We start from the raw sequence: 17,714 nt of genomic DNA on the forward strand, positions 1-17,714 counted from the left end.
ATTAAATAATTATTTACACAACTTATTTTTCTGTTATTCTCAATCACCACTAAGAATTATTTCATGATTGGTTTTTAAAAAAGCTGAAAGAAAGTGGAGTATTCTCATATGTTTCCTTGTTTATGTGGATTGCATTCATACTGTATCTTTACATTCACGATCATGTCACTTTTATATGGAATAATATATCATAGATATTTCTAATATCAACGAACATCAAGACTCGATAATTTCACAATTAGACAGACAATGATAACCATATATGTATAAATTAAAAATGTGTTTTGCATAAAGAATTTAAGGAAACTTCATTTTTTTTGTAGTTTTCCATGGAACTTTCGATGCATTGTTCAAATACTATCGTTGACATACTACGTCGCAAGCATAGTTTTAATGAGTCAAATTAAGAGGACGTTTAGTTTAAACAATAGTTTTGGTTAAGTTTACAAGGTAATCATTACATATGCCATTTTGCGATGAATTGATGTTTGTTTTGACAATGATAAGATAGCAAATGTCAACGACATAAAGAATCATGAAAACTATGAAAATGTTCATCTTCCCACTACAAGCAACAACAAGCACACCCATAAATAAAGTAAAAAAAAAAAAAACTATAGTGAGTCAGTGACGTTAATTAAATATGGACGAGATCTATCTTTAACCATAAGTATTAATCATCATCAACATTGCAACCAAACAGCATTGTAACCAAAACGGTAACGTGTCAAAAGCCTTTATTACCTGAATTGTATTTTCTTTTTTTTTTGTTCATTTACTCCCGGCGATTCTCTCTCTCTCTCTCTCTCTCTCTCTCTCTCTAAAAGAGAAGCTTCAGCCTTCAGACAACAGAAGAAGACAACTTTCTTGAACTCACTAGATCTTCTTCTTTGTTGTTGTTCTCTGTCCGTAAAGTTTTTTTCTACTTTTTTTTCCCGATGAGGTGTAAAAGACATATAGTTGATTTCAGCAGCAGCATCGGCGTTTGCGCTTCTTGCCTCCGTGAACGTCTCTTTTCCCTCGCCGCTTCAACCGCCGCGTCAGAAAGGATCTCTCCTCCTCCTCGTCCTCTCGTTTTTCCTCGCTCTGTTTCTCCTTACGTCTCCGCTAGAAAATCCGATGCCGGAAGAGCTTCTTCTCAAAACAGATTCTTCCCAACGCCGCAAGTCACCTCCACCGCCGGCGGCGGAGGAGGAGGAGGATCGTCGGAAAAAGTCTTCGACTCCGGCAGATCGTATAAGAAGAAACAGAGCAGGCTATCTCGGTTCTCTAGCTTATTCAGGTCAAGATCCGACGAGTTTCAAGACCCCTTCGTCGCGTCGACGTCGTCCACGTCGCGTTCTTGGCTCTCGAAGGTTCTCTCCGTCCGATCGAAAAAGCCGTCACCCAACGACACGTGCTACATCGAGGATTTGATCGCCTCCGAGTCAAGCCACCGACCGAGGCAGAGATACTGCAGAGGAATGTCACCCGCGACGGTGGATTACGACGACATCGAGGAAACTCCCGAGAGAGTGAAAAGAACGCCGGCGGCTGCGGCGGCGATGGGAACTCCGGGGAGAAGAAAGACGGCGATGATCGGTACAGGGATGGGTTTCTGCTTGAGTCCGTTAGTGAGAGCTAAACCTTCTAACTGGAAAGGGAAACTTCCGCCGGAATTTGGATACGCCACCACCGGGGAGATGAAGTCTCCGGCGAGGCCTCACATTTCGACGGCGGCGTCTTTTTGCGCGAACCGGTCTAAGAAGCTTGTCGATTTAGGACGGGTTGATCCTCGCCGTTGATGTGTTTTTTTTTGGTGTTTGGTCGTTATCAGACCGTTCTATATACGTAATTACTTAAATACCCTTCACAAGATTCATATGATAGTTTTTAGGGTTACTATACCAACAGATAATGAGTGGAAAATGTCTCTATTTTATAGTGCAACTATGAAAGTCGCAATACTCTCGTAGTATATTAAAACAGATTTTACCTCGGAGATTAGATGAAAAAAATCTAAGTGATAGATTTTAGAAGAATAAACGTATGACTAGTTCAGGTATGAATAATAGTCAAATATTACAATTTTTTCTTTTGAAGTATTCAAATCAAGAACCAGTGTGCTTTGAGTAAATTTCATTCTATATATTATAATAACACTATGAAAGTCTTTTGTATGGTATTTTTGAATGAAGTATAGTTATTTTTTGAATGAACTTTGAGAGTCTCGTTGTATAATGTACTTGTTATTTTATTTAGGAGATTAGAAGAACAAATCTTATATGAAATACTTTAGAAGAAGAAGAAGAAACCTATGACTATTTCATGTCAGAATTATCAAATATTACAATTTTTTAAAATAAATAATCAAATCAAGAATCAATGTGCTTTGTGAGTAAATAATAAATGTGACATACCCTTGTGTTTCCCTTAATCTAGAAAAACAAAGTCTGACTTTTTAAAAGAGTTTCTCACTTCTCCTAGACATGGAAAAAGTCAAAGTTAACCATTAAGAAATCCAATTTACTAGTCTCAGTAGACATCACACTTGAAAAGAAGAAACCTTGAAGAAAAGGGCATGTAGATCCAATATCATAGGTCTCAATTTCGACTAAAGTTGAAGACTTTTTTTAAGATCCAAGTACCCATCTAAGAGAGTTTCAAAGGTTATAAAGAGTAAAGACTATGTATGAATTTAATAAAAATATACGAGGTGGGTCCAAATTCGTTTTAAATTCGATGGGTCCAGTCCATAGCCGTGAATGAATAATATTGTAAAGAACTTGCAGTATAGATTTTTCGCCATCTTACACCATCAACGGTCATAAAAGGGAAGGTTGGCATTTAATGAGTGAGTTTTGAGGGGGAAGAGAAAGTGTTATATCGTGGCTCTACCATCTCCACTCTCACCTACATCTTCATTGATATCAAGTTACTCATTCTGTTTTTCTTTTTTTTTGAGGGGGTCTCTCTTTAATTATAGTCATTATTGCGAATTATGTACATTTGATAGTTGGAAAATTCAAATAAGAACATAATTGTCATTTATATTTTTAGTTATTAGTTGGCACTATAAATGGGCAACATACTAGATATACTATATTATTAATTGTGATTTGTGAAAGTCTCATTAGACAAATAAGCTTAACAAATTAAATTTTCAGATACTTAGTCATGTGATGCATAAATACAGAAATACTTCCAGCCTCAGGTGCAATAATGAAAACCAATCCTGCAAGTATTCTTTATTTTCTTGTATAATTATGCGGTATAATAATTTAAATAATATTAAAATTATTCTTTCCATTTTATTTTAAATTTGGACACACAGATTACGAAAATATTTAAAATTATATATTTAATATATAAAATATCATTACTAATACACCTAACCACATTTTAACAAATATAAAAATTTATTAAAATAAAAAATCAATAAATTTTGTATTTAAATTTTTAAAAAATACATTTATTTTGACACAAAAGTTTTAGAACGACTACTAAACTGAGACGTATGGAGTATTGAATTAGGACACTCTCTTTTTTTACAAGAAACATTTTATGTGTTTCTGCATGTTAAGAAAATGTATTAATACATCAAAACGTATAGAATAAGTTCATCAAAAGATAAACGTTTTTCTAAAAAATAAATGTTTAAATATTCAATTTACCTTCAGTAATTCGTCAAAAATGCATAGAAACCGTTCAAGTGTATTTTTCAGAAACAAACTTTTTTCGCAAAACACTTGCCTTAAAAAGAAAGGAGTATATTCTACATTTTTTTTTGTCAACAACATATATTCTTACATTGTTTGATAAAACAACTTTTCTAAATAATTAGTGGTTATGATAAATAGAACAAAACTATTTTGAACAAGGGGAATACCTGGGAACAGTGGGACTTTGCATTTAATTAGCTCATTAAAGCAGTCTGACCAAGAGACATGTGTTCGAACTTAATTCTATGTTTCTTTATGGGTAAAACAAAAAGAAAACAAAATATTATATTCTCTATTCACCTGTCTTCACATGGAAGGTAGAAACAAGTAGAGTGTGTTTAATTCACATAGCTCACAGTTATATCATTCAATTTCAACTCATAAACATACAAATCACAGTACTGAAGCAGAGCATTCGAAACTCCAAAGACCTGAAACGTTTAGGAGTTTGGGACAAACCATAAACTAAAACAAAGTCAGTTTTAAAACAATCTGATTGATAAAGGCAGGCAAAAATTTTACAGACGGGGAAGATAATTGCGGATATGATCATGCTATAAGGCTTGATAACTTTTTGGTGCGTGTTTTTGTTGTTGTTCTTTATCAGTTTATTTGTTGCCAGATCTAACAAGAGCATCCTCCTGATTGCTGCTGAGCCAATGATGCATTGGCATTGGAAGACTTGAGATTGACATCAACCATGTCCTCTTGCTTGGTTGAAGACAGTGTTTCCATACCGGGCAAAGCTGCTGCTATCTTACGGAACAGAGCCTAGTAATAAATAAAACGAAAACGGGATGATTCTAGTTGCTTAAAGAGTATCAAAGAGAAATCAACATGAATAAAGAGGACGCATAATTAGTCTTTAATAATCAGCAGATTAGTATTAAAACCTAGGTTAATTTACCTAATGATGGGACTACACAAGGTTAGAAATAAAATGAATATAGCAGGATTTTGTTGTTGCTGTCCACCAACTACTCTAAAAAAAATTGTGAAGAGAAGATACTACTACTCCTGTTACCTTTATGTTGAAGCCTGCTTTGGCACTGGTTTCGATAAACATTACACTAAGCTCACGAGCCTTAGCTTCTGCTTCCTCTATCGACACTTGCCTGAGAAAACAAACAATTTATTAGAAAGGCCCCAGCGACAGTAACAAATAGTAGTACCATACACCGTTAGGTGTCAAGCGTGTTGACCACAAAGAAGCCTTTAAGATTAGTATGCAGTTGAGCATCAAATGATTTTTCCATTTATTATTTTGTTGGGAAGTTTGGGAACATACTCAATGGCCACCCGAAAAATAAGACGTGGTTTAACAATGATTACTACTCTATTGTAAAAGGACACTCATTCGTCTAGGACACGTACTTACAAATTCGAACAGCGACTAAACAGTAGTTTGAAGTCTCAGTTACTGTTGAACAGTAATTTGCAGATGACGATTTAATAACAAAGATGTAGAGGAAGGAAGAGATGGTAGAGATCATTATATACCTTTTGTCCACAAGGTCGGTTTTATTTCCCACAAGGACAACTATGACATCACTACCACGTTCTGTCCTAACCTCATCGATCCACTTAGTAGTGTTTAGGAAGGACTGCCTGCCTATATGTGTCAAGATAAGTAAGGAACCGAAACGGGTTTACTCATAAGAGATTACTGAATATCACAGCCGCAACATATCAAGGAATGTATGTGCTTGAGAAGTTTAAGAAATAGATAAAGAGCGAAGGTGCTACACATACTTGCAACATCGTAGACAATAACAGCAACAGAAGAGTCCCTGATATAGCTGGGAATAAGACTCCTGAATCTCTCTTGCCCAGCTGTATCCCTGCCATATGTTTTTCAGCTCTCAATGTCAATTACCAAACCATGATCTGCTATTTCATTCTCTTTAGTGTTCAAAAATTATATAAAAAAAAGGGCTTTAGTTCATACCACAACTGCAATCTGACAGTTCGATCTTCAAGGTACATTGTCTTTGATAGAAAATCAATACCAATCGTGGCCTGGAGATTACAAAAAACAAAATAAAACTACTGAGAAAAGGAAGAACATTGCGTATAATGATGATCACTTACTACTACTAAAAGCCTAAACGTAAATGATCAAATCTACAAATCAAGGATCAGAAACAAAGTAAAACTACTGAAAAAAGGAAGAGCATTTGCCTATAATGATGATCACTTACTATCAAAAGCTTAAACGTAATGGTCATATCTACAAATCAAGATCAGAAACAAAGTAAAACTACTGAGAAAAAGGAAGAACATTGCCTATAATGATAATCACTCACTATCAAAAGCTTAAACGTAAGAGATCATATCTACAAATCAAGATCAAATGATTTTCTCGTTTCATCAACTGAGAACCACTTCGATTAGATAAACAATGACAACAAGATCAGCGTCAGTTAGTCAAATTCCTTCTAACGTTTCAACGATCTTCAACAGTAGTGAGTTCTCGAGCATGAACAACAACAAAGCCAAGATCACGAACTATGAGATCATAGCTATCTACAAACCAGATCACACCTAGCTTACAATTACAACAGAATCGAGCGCGAGAGATGAGGAAACCGTTAGAGAAGCTAGATCTCAGTATCTACAGCCCTAGATAACGAGCGAACGTCGAGAGTAGATCGGATTAACCTGGTAAGTGTTGTCGAATTTGTCGTACATGAATCGAGTGATGATGCTCGTCTTCCCCACGGATTGATCTCCCAGAAACACCAGCTTATACTTAGCGAGCGCCGAGACTGGAGCCATTGTTCCTCGAGATCAAACTAGCCGCACGGATCCGAGATCTCGCGGAGGAAGGAGTTTCCAGTATTCGCCGGTGAGAGAGATCCCGTCGCGCTTGGAATTGCAATTACTGTAGTTAGTGTGTGCGTAAGCTGATCAGAAACTATTTGGGGTTAATTTACAAATTACATAAAACTAAATTCAAAACATTATGGGCTTTATAACAAGGCCCACGTATTAACTTAGGCTGGGCTTGAACTAGCGGACAAATGATAAAAAGCAGACCAATGGCTCATTTATGTAAAATTAGAAACTATTGGGAATAAATTAGAAATAAATAGGAAGCTGGGCGCATGGGAAATGACCATTTAAATCCTAGATTATTTGAAATCAGCAAGTATCACTTGCACGATTTTATTCTCCAATTAATAGTTGACATAGCAAATTAGTGACCAAAAAAGTCAACTGTTAAATCATAAATGAATCTCATTAATTTTATATTAATTATCTTTGCTATTAAATCTGAACAATTTGAAATCCCCAGAATTCAAATTTTAACTTTGAGTGGAGAAGATTTCTGGTGATTGCAAAGGTAATTTCCAGTGATATTTGTTTCTGTAACTGGGTCGAATTTGCTATTTTATCACTGAAAATAGTCTTTATCATCGCCGAAAATCATTTTCACTTTAAGCTATGATTTGAATATGAAGATTTCGAGTTTTTAAAGTTCAATGACAAAGATAATTGATAAAAGGTTAACAAAAATCATATATAATTGATCAGTTGACTATTTTAGTCACCAATTTGTTAAGTCAACTATTAGTTTGGGAATAAAATTGTGTAAGTAATAGTTCGGTATTAAACTTGCCGATTTTAAATAGCTGAGGATTTAAATGTTTATTTTTTCTTGCTAGTTATTAAATTCACAACATTATGGGCTTTAGAACAAGGCCCACATATTTTATTAACTTGGGCTGGACTTAAAGTAGCGGGGACACGTGATAAGAACGTGCCATCAAGCTTTCCTTTACTCTCTTTCGTGTATCTCATCGAATCCCTAAAATCTCAGAACTCGACGGAAAATGGCACTGAGAAATGCAGTTCTTCGTCACCTGAGGGTTCCCGTGCAAAACCTAGCGGTGAGAGGTTCGAACCAGTCTCAAATTGGGTTCCTTGGCTCGATCCGTGCTTTCTCTTCGCACGATGATCATCTCAGCAAGCAGGATGTTGTCGACAGAGTCCTCGACGTTGTCAAGAGCTTCCCTAAAGTCGATCCCGCTAAGGTACAGTTTCGATCTTCGTTAAAAATTTACTCGGATTCGGACCAGACTTTCAGTTTATCGTAGTTCCTGTCTTTTTTTTTTCAGCAATACTGTAATAAAATCAGTTATGTCTTAATGGATAATATGTTGTGTCTTTTTTTTGGTTATGGCTTGTTTTGTTGTTGATGAGTTTTTCCACATTTGAATCTCACAGGTGACTCCTGAAGTTCATTTCCAAAAGGATTTGGGGTTAGATAGTTTGGACACGGTGGAGATAGTGATGGCTATTGAAGAGGAGTTCAAGCTTGAGATCCCGGACAAAGAAGCTGACAAGATAGACTCTTGCTCTCTTGCCATTGAATACGTTTTCAATCATCCTATGTCTAGCTAAACACACCTGTGTGCCATATCTCTCATGTTTTTTGTTCTTTCCTGATCATGGGACTTCCAAATAAATTCAGTTCTGTTTTGAGAGCCATTCTTGTCTCTTTTAACAGTTTCCTTAAGAAACCTTATGCCTTGATTATTTTGTAATTCGACACTTTTTCTGGAGTAATTACAATCTGTCTTTTATTCAACCAAATGGGTTTTTGTTCTCTTTTAAATCAAAAGTTTAGATCAAATATTTTCATCCCACAGAGATTCCAATGATAACTGCATCATTAACTCCAATCAAATCTAGTCATTCCACACTAGATTTCATTGTTTTGTTGAGATTTATGGGTTTAGGAATTGAGTTGTAGAACTAAAATGGAACTGAATCAGGTTTGATCAGTTTTCTTATATATTTTAAAAAAACTTAAATATTTTTTTTTAATTGTTCACATACTAATTTTTGAGAGAATATTTTTTATTTAAAAAGTTTAGAAAAATATAATATCAATAACTGCTGATACTAACCATAAGGGTGGGTCTCTCGGTTTGATTAATCTTCCGATCAAAAACTTTATTTCTGAAAAGGATTTAGTCCTTTACTTTTTTTACTAGTACATATCCAACATTTTTCAGAGTTACTACTTACTAATAAGGCCCATTTAACTTATGAAGAAGCCCATAGTGGTCAAAGAAAAAGGCCCATGATAAAGCTTAAACCCCTCCTGCCTCCTCAGGTTGGTAAGTAGTACACAGGAGAGATAAGGAAGGAGAAAACAAGAAGGAAGTTGAAAATGGCGAATCTCAGCTCAGCAATTGACTCAGTGTTCTGGGACCATAACCTCTCTTCACCGCAAACCCTCGAAGGCACAGCTCGTTCCGTTCCCGGCGAGCCGTTTCCCGTCGACGGTGCACGAGCCAGCCGCTCTCACCGTATTCAGCAGCTCTCTCTTCTCCGCGAAGGCTTCCCTCTCGGAGTCATCCCTGCTTTTGCTCCTTCTTCCGACAAGAGACTCGGCTCTTTCTCTCTCAACTCTCTCTTGCTCAGTCCTTCCTCTTCCAACTGGTAACAACAACAAATCTTTACACCTCTCTTGCTGTTTTAGTGAGAAACAATCACTTTTGTCTTTGGTGTTTTGAGTTAGTAAAATGCTTAAAGGTTTTGACTTTGGATACACAAAAAAACAGCAAAAAAGGCTGTCTTTTTTTTCCTCAGTGTTGTTGATGAGACATAAAGCTTGTTTGTTTGTTTGGTTTTTTCAATTAAATTATGTATCTTTAACTCCTTTCCTGCTGTCTTAGTGAGAACAAAACACTTTTGTCTTTAATGTTTTGAGTTAGTAATGCTTAAATGTTTAGACTTTGAATACAACAACAGCAAAAGAGGATTTTTTTTTTTGCCAGTGTTGTTGATGAGACATAAACTAGTTCGGTTTGTTTTTTTGTTCACTTAAATTATGTATCTTTAACTCCTTTCCTGCTGTTTTAGTGAGAAACAATCACTTTTGTCTTTGGTGTTTGGAGTTAGTAATGCTTAAAGGTTTAGACTTTGAATACAAAAACAGCAAAAGAGTCTGTCTTTTTTTTTCTCAGTGTTGTTAATGAGACATAAAACTAGCTCTGTTTGGTTTTAGTGAGAATAATCAATTTTGTCTTTGGTGTTTTGAGTGAGTAAAAGCTTAAAGGTTTTGACTTTGAGAACAGAAAACAGCAGTAGAGGTTGTCTTTGTTTCTCAGTGTTGTTGTTGAGACAAGACATGTGACTTAGTTCTGTATGGATTGTTTGAAGGTGGGCAGGATTGGTTGGGCAGTTCAAGCCAAAGAAGCTCTTTGCTGATATCAAAACAAGTATCAGCAAGGCAGAGGAGTGGGATCTCCAGCTTTTCAAGGATACAACAAAACACATTGTAGACAAATCTCTTTACTCGGTTGGTCTATGGACTCAGATTGCATTAGGCTCTTCTTCCTCTCTCTTGCTCAGCGCTGAGCGTCTTGGCGATAAAGAAGGGATCAGAAAGAAGCTCATGTTTGTTCATCCGGTACGCATCTATTCTCATTGATGGTTTTGTAATGTTATAAGCTCTTATGTTTTTTGTTTTTTTTTGAGCAGCTTGAGAAACATGATCTCACTGTGGAAGCAGCTTGGCCAGACCTGTTTCTGGACCATAAAGGACGCTTCTGGGATGTTCCCGAGTCGTTAAACTTTGATATCTCATCTCTTGCTCCAGAGACGACCGGGCTTCACTACCGTTTTGCTGTACACAAAAGCAAGGGCCATCCTCAGCAAGTGAACGCTGCTGAGACTAGTGGCGATGCTCCTCCTGCTTCTTTGTTCCCTGGCTTATGCGCCAAGGCTGCAGTTTCATACAAAGCAAGCAAAGACTTATGGAGGCCTAAAGAGAAAGATGACAACGCAAAGGAAGAAGAAGAAGATGATGATGATGATGAGTCACCTGTCTTTCTTCCTTACGACATACGCCTCAAGGAGCCTCACGCAGCAGTTTCAGGGATAGTAGGTAGCACCTTGGCAGCTTGGATCACAGGCCGAGACACGAAGAGGAGGAGTCCGATAAGCGCAGATGCGTTTGGTTCTGCTTGTTGTACGTTTCAGAAAGGGAGGTTTAGTAAGCTGTATGGTGATTTAACGAGGGTAGATGCTCGTGTGGACGTTTCCTCAGCTTCTGCTCTTGCTAAAAGAATCTTCCATGCAATTAAAAGATCTTCAGGGAGTAACAAAACAGATGATGACGCGTCAGGCTCTCCGAGGCTCAGCTTGATATTCCAGCAACAGGTACTTAAGCTTCTTGTTCCAAAGTAGTGTGATGAATAGAAAGAATCAAATTATGAGACTGTTTTGTATTTTGCAGGTTGCAGGGCCAATCGTTTTCAAAGTGGACTCACAGTTTGAGGTAGGTGCAGGGAAGTATGGTGCACAGATGGAGGATTTGATTTACAGTTTGAACTACTCGTTGAGGCTTCTTGAGTCTGGGAAAGTGGTGGCTTGGTACTCACCAAAGAGGAAAGAAGGCATGGTTGAGCTTCGAGTTTTTGAGTTTTAAAATATTTAGTTTCCTTATCACTTTGTTGTATCAGAAGATGCCATGTCATGGCACATATTGGTTCAACTAGTTGAAGATACTTTTATTTAAATGATTTCAAATGATTGAAATATTGTTTGTCACAAAACAAAGTCTGAACACATTAAAAATCTTTCAAGAAAACATTGGACGTTCTCAGACAAGAACTCTACTCCACGAGGGCCAACAGGTCGCTCTCTTTGCAAAAACAATGCCTAGCACCGGTCCCCAAATCGACCTGCACAATAATTGCACTTTAATTCATTGCAGAGGGGTAATTTCACTGTGGAGAAGTGATGTAGCGGAAGCTACGATAACACAATGAATCCTATTTAGTCTGAAAATACATAGGATCAAAGTCTTCTTGATTCGTTGAGAACTCTCGAGTTCTAGCCGTAACAAGTAAATAAAGGGTTTCAAACCTCTCTTTTATAAAAATACCAATATCAATAATTTCCATACAACTCTAGGCATAGACGACTATTTATATGAAAACCAAATAACCTTAAAACTATTAAAAATCCTTAAGATAATTATAACTAACTAAAATAAACACCAGAACAAATATCTCTCTCCATCAAGAAGGCAAAAAACATAACTAACTAACTAACCTCATATGCGCTCACGTCAGAGAACAGAACCTGAGAGAAAGGGAAAGGTGAAACGAATGAAGAAGAACGTTTACAGTACAAAATGGTTATTGACTTTAAGAGTTGAAGAAAGAATCTAACCTTGTTTCCAGGGCCAACTTGTTGTCCCACCTCAGAGCCAACAGAGACAACCTACAATATGATTAAAAGCTATAAAAACAGACATGTTAATTAATACGAAAAGTAACATAACACAAAGGAGCAAAGGCTTACTTACCTCTCCGGTTAGGTACCTCTCAAACTTAACAGCTGCTTTAGGTAACAACACTCCACCTGAGGTTGTCTGCATTCACAAAGTAACAACATAATAATCTATATAACTGTTGGCAATTGAATTCATAAAGAAGCTATAAGAGATAGAGACCTGAGCAAGCTCTTCAAGACGAACAAGAACCCTGTCTGCTTGAGGAACAACCTTCAAAAAAAAACGAAATGAATTCAACTTTTCTGATCAAATTAAAACAGAAAAAAAGACTGTACCTTTGTCGGTTCCCATTTGGTGGAAACAGCTTTGACTCTGAGACAACCTCTTCGGCTTCCTGAAGACAAGAAACATGAGGAAACAAACAAATCATTAAAAGGCTGAAGCTTTCCTTAAGTTTCAGATTTGTGTCAAGAGTACCGAGAAGCTTATGGTTAGCTATCGCAGGAGTGTTGGTTTTAACAGGAAAAGCAAAGAAGGGTTTTGGTAGAGAGACGAAAGTGGAAGTAGCCATTTGCTATGCTAGATAAGGTTTCTTTTCTTTTGCAGAAGCAGCAGCAACTACTCTCTTCTTCCTCTGTTTTGACTTCGGCTTAGAGAGGTTTCTCGTTGGTTCTTATGCTTTTGAGTTGGGCCAATGTTACGGCCCATTAGCTGTTTTCAACTATTCCATTTGAGCTTAGCTAATAAGATCCATTTCAGAAAGATCTCATAATCTTTTTACACTAACAATGATATACACATTCAGTGTTATAAAATCCGTATAGACTCTAAAATTAGACTAAAATTTTAAAATATATATTTTCTAAATCGGGTTTAATATCTAATCAATAATCCCTGTCTAGCTAAAACCAATTTAAAAATTTATAATAATAATATTATACGCCACACAAGTATTATTATAAAATTAGATAATATATAACATCAATTTTATTAATTTATTGATATATTTTATTGCATAATCTAAAATATATCAATATTAAACAAAACCCGCACGGTCGTGCAGGTCGAGATCTAGTACAAACTTAAATGAGCAAGAAAACATTAGAATATATTTAAACAAGAAAAATAATATATAATAAGTTAATACAAAAATTAAATTAATGCAAAAAAATTGTATGATATTGCTGTTTAATCGATTGCTTATTTGACTTTTATGTATTTTAGTTTCGCTATAACTATTACTTCGAATTGGGTTTGGTTTAAATTTTAGATATAAGTATTTTCTCTAGTACATAATACAAAGTTGATAACTATTTTGCATAATTATTAAAATATAAATATTAAGTGAAATTTATATGGGAAAATGATTTTTTAGTTCTAAGATTATAATAAAATGATTTGTTACTTTTATTTTCTACAGAATCAAAACATTAAACAAACTCCGACCCATATCTAGTATGGGATAAATCTAAAGGTTTACATATTGTATCCACATAATTATAGAAATTTTATGTCAAAATAAAAAAAAAGAATATTCACAAAAAAAACTTTTATCTTTTTACGTCTAGGATTAGTCTTGTTCATCAAGCAATTCATTCGATATAATAAAGCAATACCTCTTTAACATACGCAGAAAAGGGGAAAAAAAAACTTCAAGCATCTCTTTAGATCTTTTATTTAGAAGTACGTGTTTCAATATATGTTATTTAAGTTGCACGGATGAATGATTTCACTTATCAAAAGTTTGTAGGTTTCTCATGATACCAACATTCGAACTTCTATGAGATCATGCCGTATAGCTTCTCTTAATACACTCTGATGAGTTCGTTTTCTTCTTCCTTTTGCTAATTGTCAGAAACAGTATAAAGGCGATGCGTGGGAAGAGAAGAGAGAGCTCGGTGGCTTGACGATATTCGCAAATCGCCTTGCCTCTCTCACAAGAGCTACTAGTCCCTCCTCGAAGAGGAACAGATTGTACCAGTCACGTAAAGGGGACCGTGGCGACTACTTTTCCATTGGTGTTGAGGAAATTGGCTCTGCTCGCCGTTCGAGTGACTTTTATCCTAACTACATTTCTTGGGTGTTTCCTCCTCACAGCAACATGAATTTGTGACTTCACTCTTTATGTATTTTACTATTTTTTATTATTATTTTTTAAGTTGTGCTATTATATACAGTTTTATGTTTTATGAAAATTTACATCTAATGGTTATACATTTTTTGAAGCATTTATGTAGATTTTTTCTACCAATCTGGATAATTGTATAATAATTTTGCTGAGACTCAAAGTTCAAACTTGCTAGGTAAATTCATTAATGAAACATCTAAACAAATCACTAGATTAGGGATATGCTTTCACATATTTAAGGATTATGAAATAAAACAAAATCACAAGTTCATGATGAGAACAATACAGAAAACTACATGATTAAACATAGTATTAGAATCAAACTCCTCAAGTAACCAAAAATCTAAGTCATGTCAGGATCTTAAGAAGCTGCCAAATCCAAGAGTACATGATACCAACGGCACAGTAGGTCGAGATCAACATCAAAGGCATAAATGCATATCTGTCACCTAGAAAATAAGGATGCAAGAACTGAGACACTATCTCTACTAGAACCAAACCTATCAGGTAACCCTTCTCAATACATCCAATCTCAAACTTGCTCTTGCTTTCACCACCCTCCTTCTCCTTCAACGCCTTCTCGTCAGAGTATAGAGCCGTAAAGCCTAGCCACATTACCATGGAGTGCAACAACAGCAACAGAACTTTGATTGGATACTCCTGCGGCTCATATAAGAGTGGAAAGAGCGAGTAGCAATACACTGCATGAGATTATAGAGAGATCATATCAATACATGGAACGAGTGGTGGTTAGCGCATCTCCAAGGGAACTCTATTTTTTCCTCTATAATTTACACTAAAATAGAGTAACTCTATTATAGAGTTAGATTTGCTCTAATGGTTCACTCTGTAATAGAGTTACTCTATAATATAGTGAAATATAGAGTAATCTTATTTTTTTACTCCAAATATAGAGTGAAAAAACAAGAATACTCTATATTTCACTCTATTATAGAGTGAACCATTGGAGCAATTACTCTATTTTAGAGTGAAATATAGAGAAAATTATAGAGTACCATTGGAGATGGTCTTAGAACAAAAAAAACGTTATTATACCTATGGAAACCAAGAAGTAGTGTTTAGCATCTTCTAAACTCTGCACTGCAACAATTGCTAGTGGGATAGTGAAGTGAAGCGACGCTTTCTCATGTACATGCCATCCAAACAAAAACCCGCATGTATATGCATAAGCAATCCACCTACCCACAAGCCCGGGTTGCGGTTTCTTCCAAGCTTTGATCAGACACGGAGTAATGGCAAGTAACACCATCACAAACGTTGTCAATGGAGTGATCTGAGGGAGAACAGCAAACGGTGAAGAGTCCCCAACTAAACCTCCAGTGAAAGAAGCCGAAGGAACCTGAACGTCGAACCCGAGCTTCCGCAGCGTAAAGGCAAGACCTTTATCGAGTATTATATAGAAAACCCAAAAGTTAGGTGCCCAGTAAGCATGACACAACCCTCTCCCAAAAGGAAACATTCTACTTATCACTTGCTGTATCTGCAACACAACAACAACACTACACACCATAAGTTTGACTCAATATACAAAAAAGGCATTGACTTTCACTGCAAACCGGACAAATAACTCATGAAACTGACAAGTAACAGCGGTTTCTAAGACAGTATTCAATGTAATAAGACAGCAAGGCTTAAAAACTAAAACTTTCTTACTACTAACCTGTCCATTGTATATAAACGGTCCAAAAGCTGCGGCGAAAACCGCCACAACAACCGAACCAAGAGCCACAAGCCGTCGCAAACCGGTAGCTAAACCGGCCCAGCAGTAATGCCTAAGGAGATAAACGAAGTAAACCGGAGCAGCGACAGCGAACAAATGCTTGAAACACAACACAACAGCGAAGAGAAACCCACCAATCAGATCTCTCCCATCTTGCAGAAACGAAACCGACAGCAACAACCAACCAAGCAAGAACCCATTGTACTGAAAATGAACGTGATCAACCATCAACAGCCCCGGAGACCAAACCACCAGAACACAGATCAGGTTCCGCTTCAAAGTCTCAACCTTTCGAGTCAATCTGTAAACACCGAGGAGGAGAGAGAGATCGGAGAAGATAACGGTGATGCGCTGGAAGTAGACGACGGAGTCTGCGCTGTAATCGAGACCTTTGTGAAGATCCACGATCTTGGGATCGAGGAGACGAGCGAAGAAGGAGAGGAAGCGCTCGAAGTAGGCGAAGAAAGGAGGGTAGTCGAGCGTCCATTGGCTGGTCTCGTCGAAGTACCATTCGGAGAGAGGGAGAGAGTGTGTGATCGCGAGCCAGTTGCGGTGGACCTCGAAGTCGGTGCTTCTGTACGACGGGATTAGGAGGAGCTTCACTGCGGTCGCTGCGGCGAAGAACCAGAGGAGGAGGTGTCGCCGGTCGCCGTCCATCTCGGCTCCGATTTGACTGTAAACGTGTGTTGCAAAATCTATTAATGGGCCGAGGAAAAGCCCATGATGAAAGCTAGCGTGACGGAGTTTTACGTGGAGTTGTGTATATGGCGTTACTTGGTTGGTTGATAACATATGACATGGCACTATGTTAAACTAGACTTTCTGAGGTTGATCTACGTACGGCTGAGATTATTTACGACAGATAATCAACGGCTGTGATCATCAGTGCTGTTAAATCAAATCCTAAACCGTAGACTTAGCCCTGCGATTTCGGATACTTCTGTTTATTCGGATCGGGTATTTTCGGTTTTGGTTTATTAGGTTCAGCCACAGTTATACCAAAGTGAACTGAATAAATTGGTGCCGTTCAGTTTTTGGTTAGTTTTGGTTTTTAAGCTGATATTTTCGGTTAATTTTTAGTATAATTTTCTAAAGTAGTTAGATATTTCCGGTTAAATTTGGTTATTTCTGTTAAATTCGTTTATTTTTCGGTTATTTCTGTAAATCCAGTTTCAGTTTTTCAGGTATTTATGTTTTTTATATATTTTTAGAAAAATATTAAAAAGGAATCTAACCCAACCGAAATCTAAACAAAGTTTCAAAATCCTGCAGAACTAAACCGAAATCAAGACCATGACCAAATTGAAAACCGAAAATTTGGTTCCGTTCGGAAAAAAAAAACGGAGGACTACGTAGACTGTTATTCAATTACTATTGGGCCAATGAAAAGCCCATTATCAAAGGTATCGACGGAGTGTTACACATGGCATTACATAATTGATGCCGAAATTGACCTACAGCCGAGAGCATTTACGATGACAAAACAAAGGCTGTACCTGTATCCAATAATTCTAGTATTAGATTAAATATTAACCGTAGAATTAAAACCGATATAATTTAATTCCCATGCAACCTTAAGGCCTTTGCTTAACCGCCACGTATCACATACTCCCAGCTTAGCTGGCGCACGAACGAGGTTCACCACACGTGTCAATGGCAGGTGGGTGTGCAGTGAAAAATGGAAAAAAGTAGGAAAAACGGGGTACAAGGGCAGCTGTCATGGGCCCGAGAGACAAGAGCGTCGATTATTGGGCCTAAGAGAGGTGATGGTGGGGTCCCATTAATAATTAAAGGCCTTTTAAAAATGGTTTTGTGTAGTCAGCTCCTCGTTTTTGATATTCCCAAACTTCTGTGGGACCTATTTCCCCACTCGAACGCCTTGTT

The 17,714-nt window shown here is 36.9% G+C and overlaps 6 protein-coding genes across 7 annotated transcripts; 3 read left to right on the forward strand and 3 right to left on the reverse strand.

Moving 5' to 3' along the window:
- Positions 1 to 659: 659 nt before the first annotated feature.
- BNAA05G04170D lies at positions 660 to 1,981 on the forward strand. Its single transcript, XM_013896692.3, has one exon. It carries the CDS (start codon positions 939 to 941, stop codon positions 1,782 to 1,784), a length of 846 nt encoding a protein of 281 aa, XP_013752146.2. The 5' UTR covers positions 660 to 938; the 3' UTR covers positions 1,785 to 1,981.
- A 2,053-nt stretch (positions 1,982 to 4,034) lies between these two features.
- Positions 4,035 to 6,618, reverse strand: LOC106450783 (ras-related protein RABH1b-like). Its single transcript, XM_013892546.3, has 6 exons — positions 6,363 to 6,618; positions 5,650 to 5,720; positions 5,454 to 5,542; positions 5,202 to 5,313; positions 4,726 to 4,816; positions 4,035 to 4,472 (listed from the first exon to the last, which is right to left on the reverse strand). Exons 1-6 carry the CDS (start codon positions 6,477 to 6,479, stop codon positions 4,326 to 4,328), a joined length of 627 nt encoding a protein of 208 aa, XP_013748000.1. The 5' UTR covers positions 6,480 to 6,618; the 3' UTR covers positions 4,035 to 4,325.
- Positions 6,619 to 7,479: 861 nt separating this feature from the next.
- Positions 7,480 to 8,295, forward strand: LOC106454573 (acyl carrier protein 1, mitochondrial). Its single transcript, XM_013896691.3, has 2 exons — positions 7,480 to 7,738; positions 7,932 to 8,295. Exons 1-2 carry the CDS (start codon positions 7,538 to 7,540, stop codon positions 8,106 to 8,108), a joined length of 378 nt encoding a protein of 125 aa, XP_013752145.2. The 5' UTR covers positions 7,480 to 7,537; the 3' UTR covers positions 8,109 to 8,295.
- A 520-nt stretch (positions 8,296 to 8,815) lies between these two features.
- On the forward strand, positions 8,816 to 11,258 carry LOC106450781 (protein TRIGALACTOSYLDIACYLGLYCEROL 4, chloroplastic). Its single transcript, XM_013892544.3, has 4 exons — positions 8,816 to 9,155; positions 9,879 to 10,128; positions 10,200 to 10,880; positions 10,957 to 11,258. Exons 1-4 carry the CDS (start codon positions 8,884 to 8,886, stop codon positions 11,146 to 11,148), a joined length of 1,395 nt encoding a protein of 464 aa, XP_013747998.2. The 5' UTR covers positions 8,816 to 8,883; the 3' UTR covers positions 11,149 to 11,258.
- Positions 11,216 to 12,619, reverse strand: LOC106450782 (10 kDa chaperonin 2, chloroplastic-like). Of its 2 annotated transcripts, XM_013892545.2 has the most exons (7): positions 12,439 to 12,619; positions 12,297 to 12,355; positions 12,181 to 12,231; positions 12,034 to 12,099; positions 11,898 to 11,948; positions 11,778 to 11,807; positions 11,216 to 11,404 (listed from the first exon to the last, which is right to left on the reverse strand). In XM_013892545.2, the coding sequence occupies exons 1-7, from the start codon at positions 12,530 to 12,532 to the stop codon at positions 11,336 to 11,338; spliced, it is 420 nt and encodes a 139-aa protein (XP_013747999.2). In that variant the 5' UTR covers positions 12,533 to 12,619; the 3' UTR covers positions 11,216 to 11,335. The 2 variants fall into 2 exon arrangements, with proteins under 2 accessions (XP_013747999.2, XP_048636391.1); XM_048780434.1 differs by having other exon boundaries at positions 11,778 to 11,948.
- Positions 12,620 to 14,247: 1,628 nt separating this feature from the next.
- LOC125609245 (probable dolichyl pyrophosphate Glc1Man9GlcNAc2 alpha-1,3-glucosyltransferase) lies at positions 14,248 to 16,596 on the reverse strand. The gene is made up of 3 exons (XM_048780435.1): positions 15,771 to 16,596; positions 15,146 to 15,590; positions 14,248 to 14,790 (listed from the first exon to the last, which is right to left on the reverse strand). The coding sequence occupies exons 1-3, from the start codon at positions 16,485 to 16,487 to the stop codon at positions 14,438 to 14,440; spliced, it is 1,515 nt and encodes a 504-aa protein (XP_048636392.1). The 5' UTR covers positions 16,488 to 16,596; the 3' UTR covers positions 14,248 to 14,437.
- Between the last annotated feature and the right edge of the window lie 1,118 nt (positions 16,597 to 17,714).

Source organism: Brassica napus, chromosome A5, assembly GCF_020379485.1.
Source record: "Brassica napus cultivar Da-Ae chromosome A5, Da-Ae, whole genome shotgun sequence".
NCBI classification, from domain to species: Eukaryota; Viridiplantae; Streptophyta; class Magnoliopsida; order Brassicales; family Brassicaceae; genus Brassica; species Brassica napus.

Excerpts from the sequence above, each read along its gene's own strand:
- LOC106450782 (XM_048780434.1), bottom strand. The coding sequence starts at position 12,532 with ATGGCTACTTCCACTTTCGTCTCTCTACCAAAACCCTTCTTTGCTTTT. Across the intron at positions 12,232-12,296 it reads CCAAATGGGAACCGACAAAG|GTTGTTCCTCAAGCAGACAG; the intron begins GTACAGTCTTTT and ends TTTTTTTTGAAG. Across the intron at positions 12,100-12,180 it reads GTCTTGAAGAGCTTGCTCAG|ACAACCTCAGGTGGAGTGTT; the intron begins GTCTCTATCTCT and ends TTGTGAATGCAG.
- LOC106450781 (XM_013892544.3), top strand. The coding sequence starts at position 8,884 with ATGGCGAATCTCAGCTCAGCAATTGACTCAGTGTTCTGGGACCATAAC. Across the intron at positions 9,156-9,878 it reads AGTCCTTCCTCTTCCAACTG|GTGGGCAGGATTGGTTGGGC; the intron begins GTAACAACAACA and ends GATTGTTTGAAG. Across the intron at positions 10,881-10,956 it reads GCTTGATATTCCAGCAACAG|GTTGCAGGGCCAATCGTTTT; the intron begins GTACTTAAGCTT and ends TGTATTTTGCAG.
- LOC125609245 (XM_048780435.1), bottom strand. The coding sequence starts at position 16,487 with ATGGACGGCGACCGGCGACACCTCCTCCTCTGGTTCTTCGCCGCAGCG. Across the intron at positions 15,591-15,770 it reads CGTTTATATACAATGGACAG|ATACAGCAAGTGATAAGTAG; the intron begins GTTAGTAGTAAG and ends GTTGTGTTGCAG. Across the intron at positions 14,791-15,145 it reads CTACTTCTTGGTTTCCATAG|TGTATTGCTACTCGCTCTTT; the intron begins GTATAATAACGT and ends AATCTCATGCAG.
- LOC106454573 (XM_013896691.3), top strand. The coding sequence starts at position 7,538 with ATGGCACTGAGAAATGCAGTTCTTCGTCACCTGAGGGTTCCCGTGCAA. Across the intron at positions 7,739-7,931 it reads CTAAAGTCGATCCCGCTAAG|GTGACTCCTGAAGTTCATTT; the intron begins GTACAGTTTCGA and ends TGAATCTCACAG.
- BNAA05G04170D (XM_013896692.3), top strand. The coding sequence starts at position 939 with ATGAGGTGTAAAAGACATATAGTTGATTTCAGCAGCAGCATCGGCGTT.
- LOC106450783 (XM_013892546.3), bottom strand. The coding sequence starts at position 6,479 with ATGGCTCCAGTCTCGGCGCTCGCTAAGTATAAGCTGGTGTTTCTGGGA. Across the intron at positions 5,543-5,649 it reads ACTGTCAGATTGCAGTTGTG|GGATACAGCTGGGCAAGAGA; the intron begins GTATGAACTAAA and ends AACATATGGCAG. Across the intron at positions 4,817-5,201 it reads ACCGACCTTGTGGACAAAAG|GCAAGTGTCGATAGAGGAAG; the intron begins GTATATAATGAT and ends TTGTTTTCTCAG.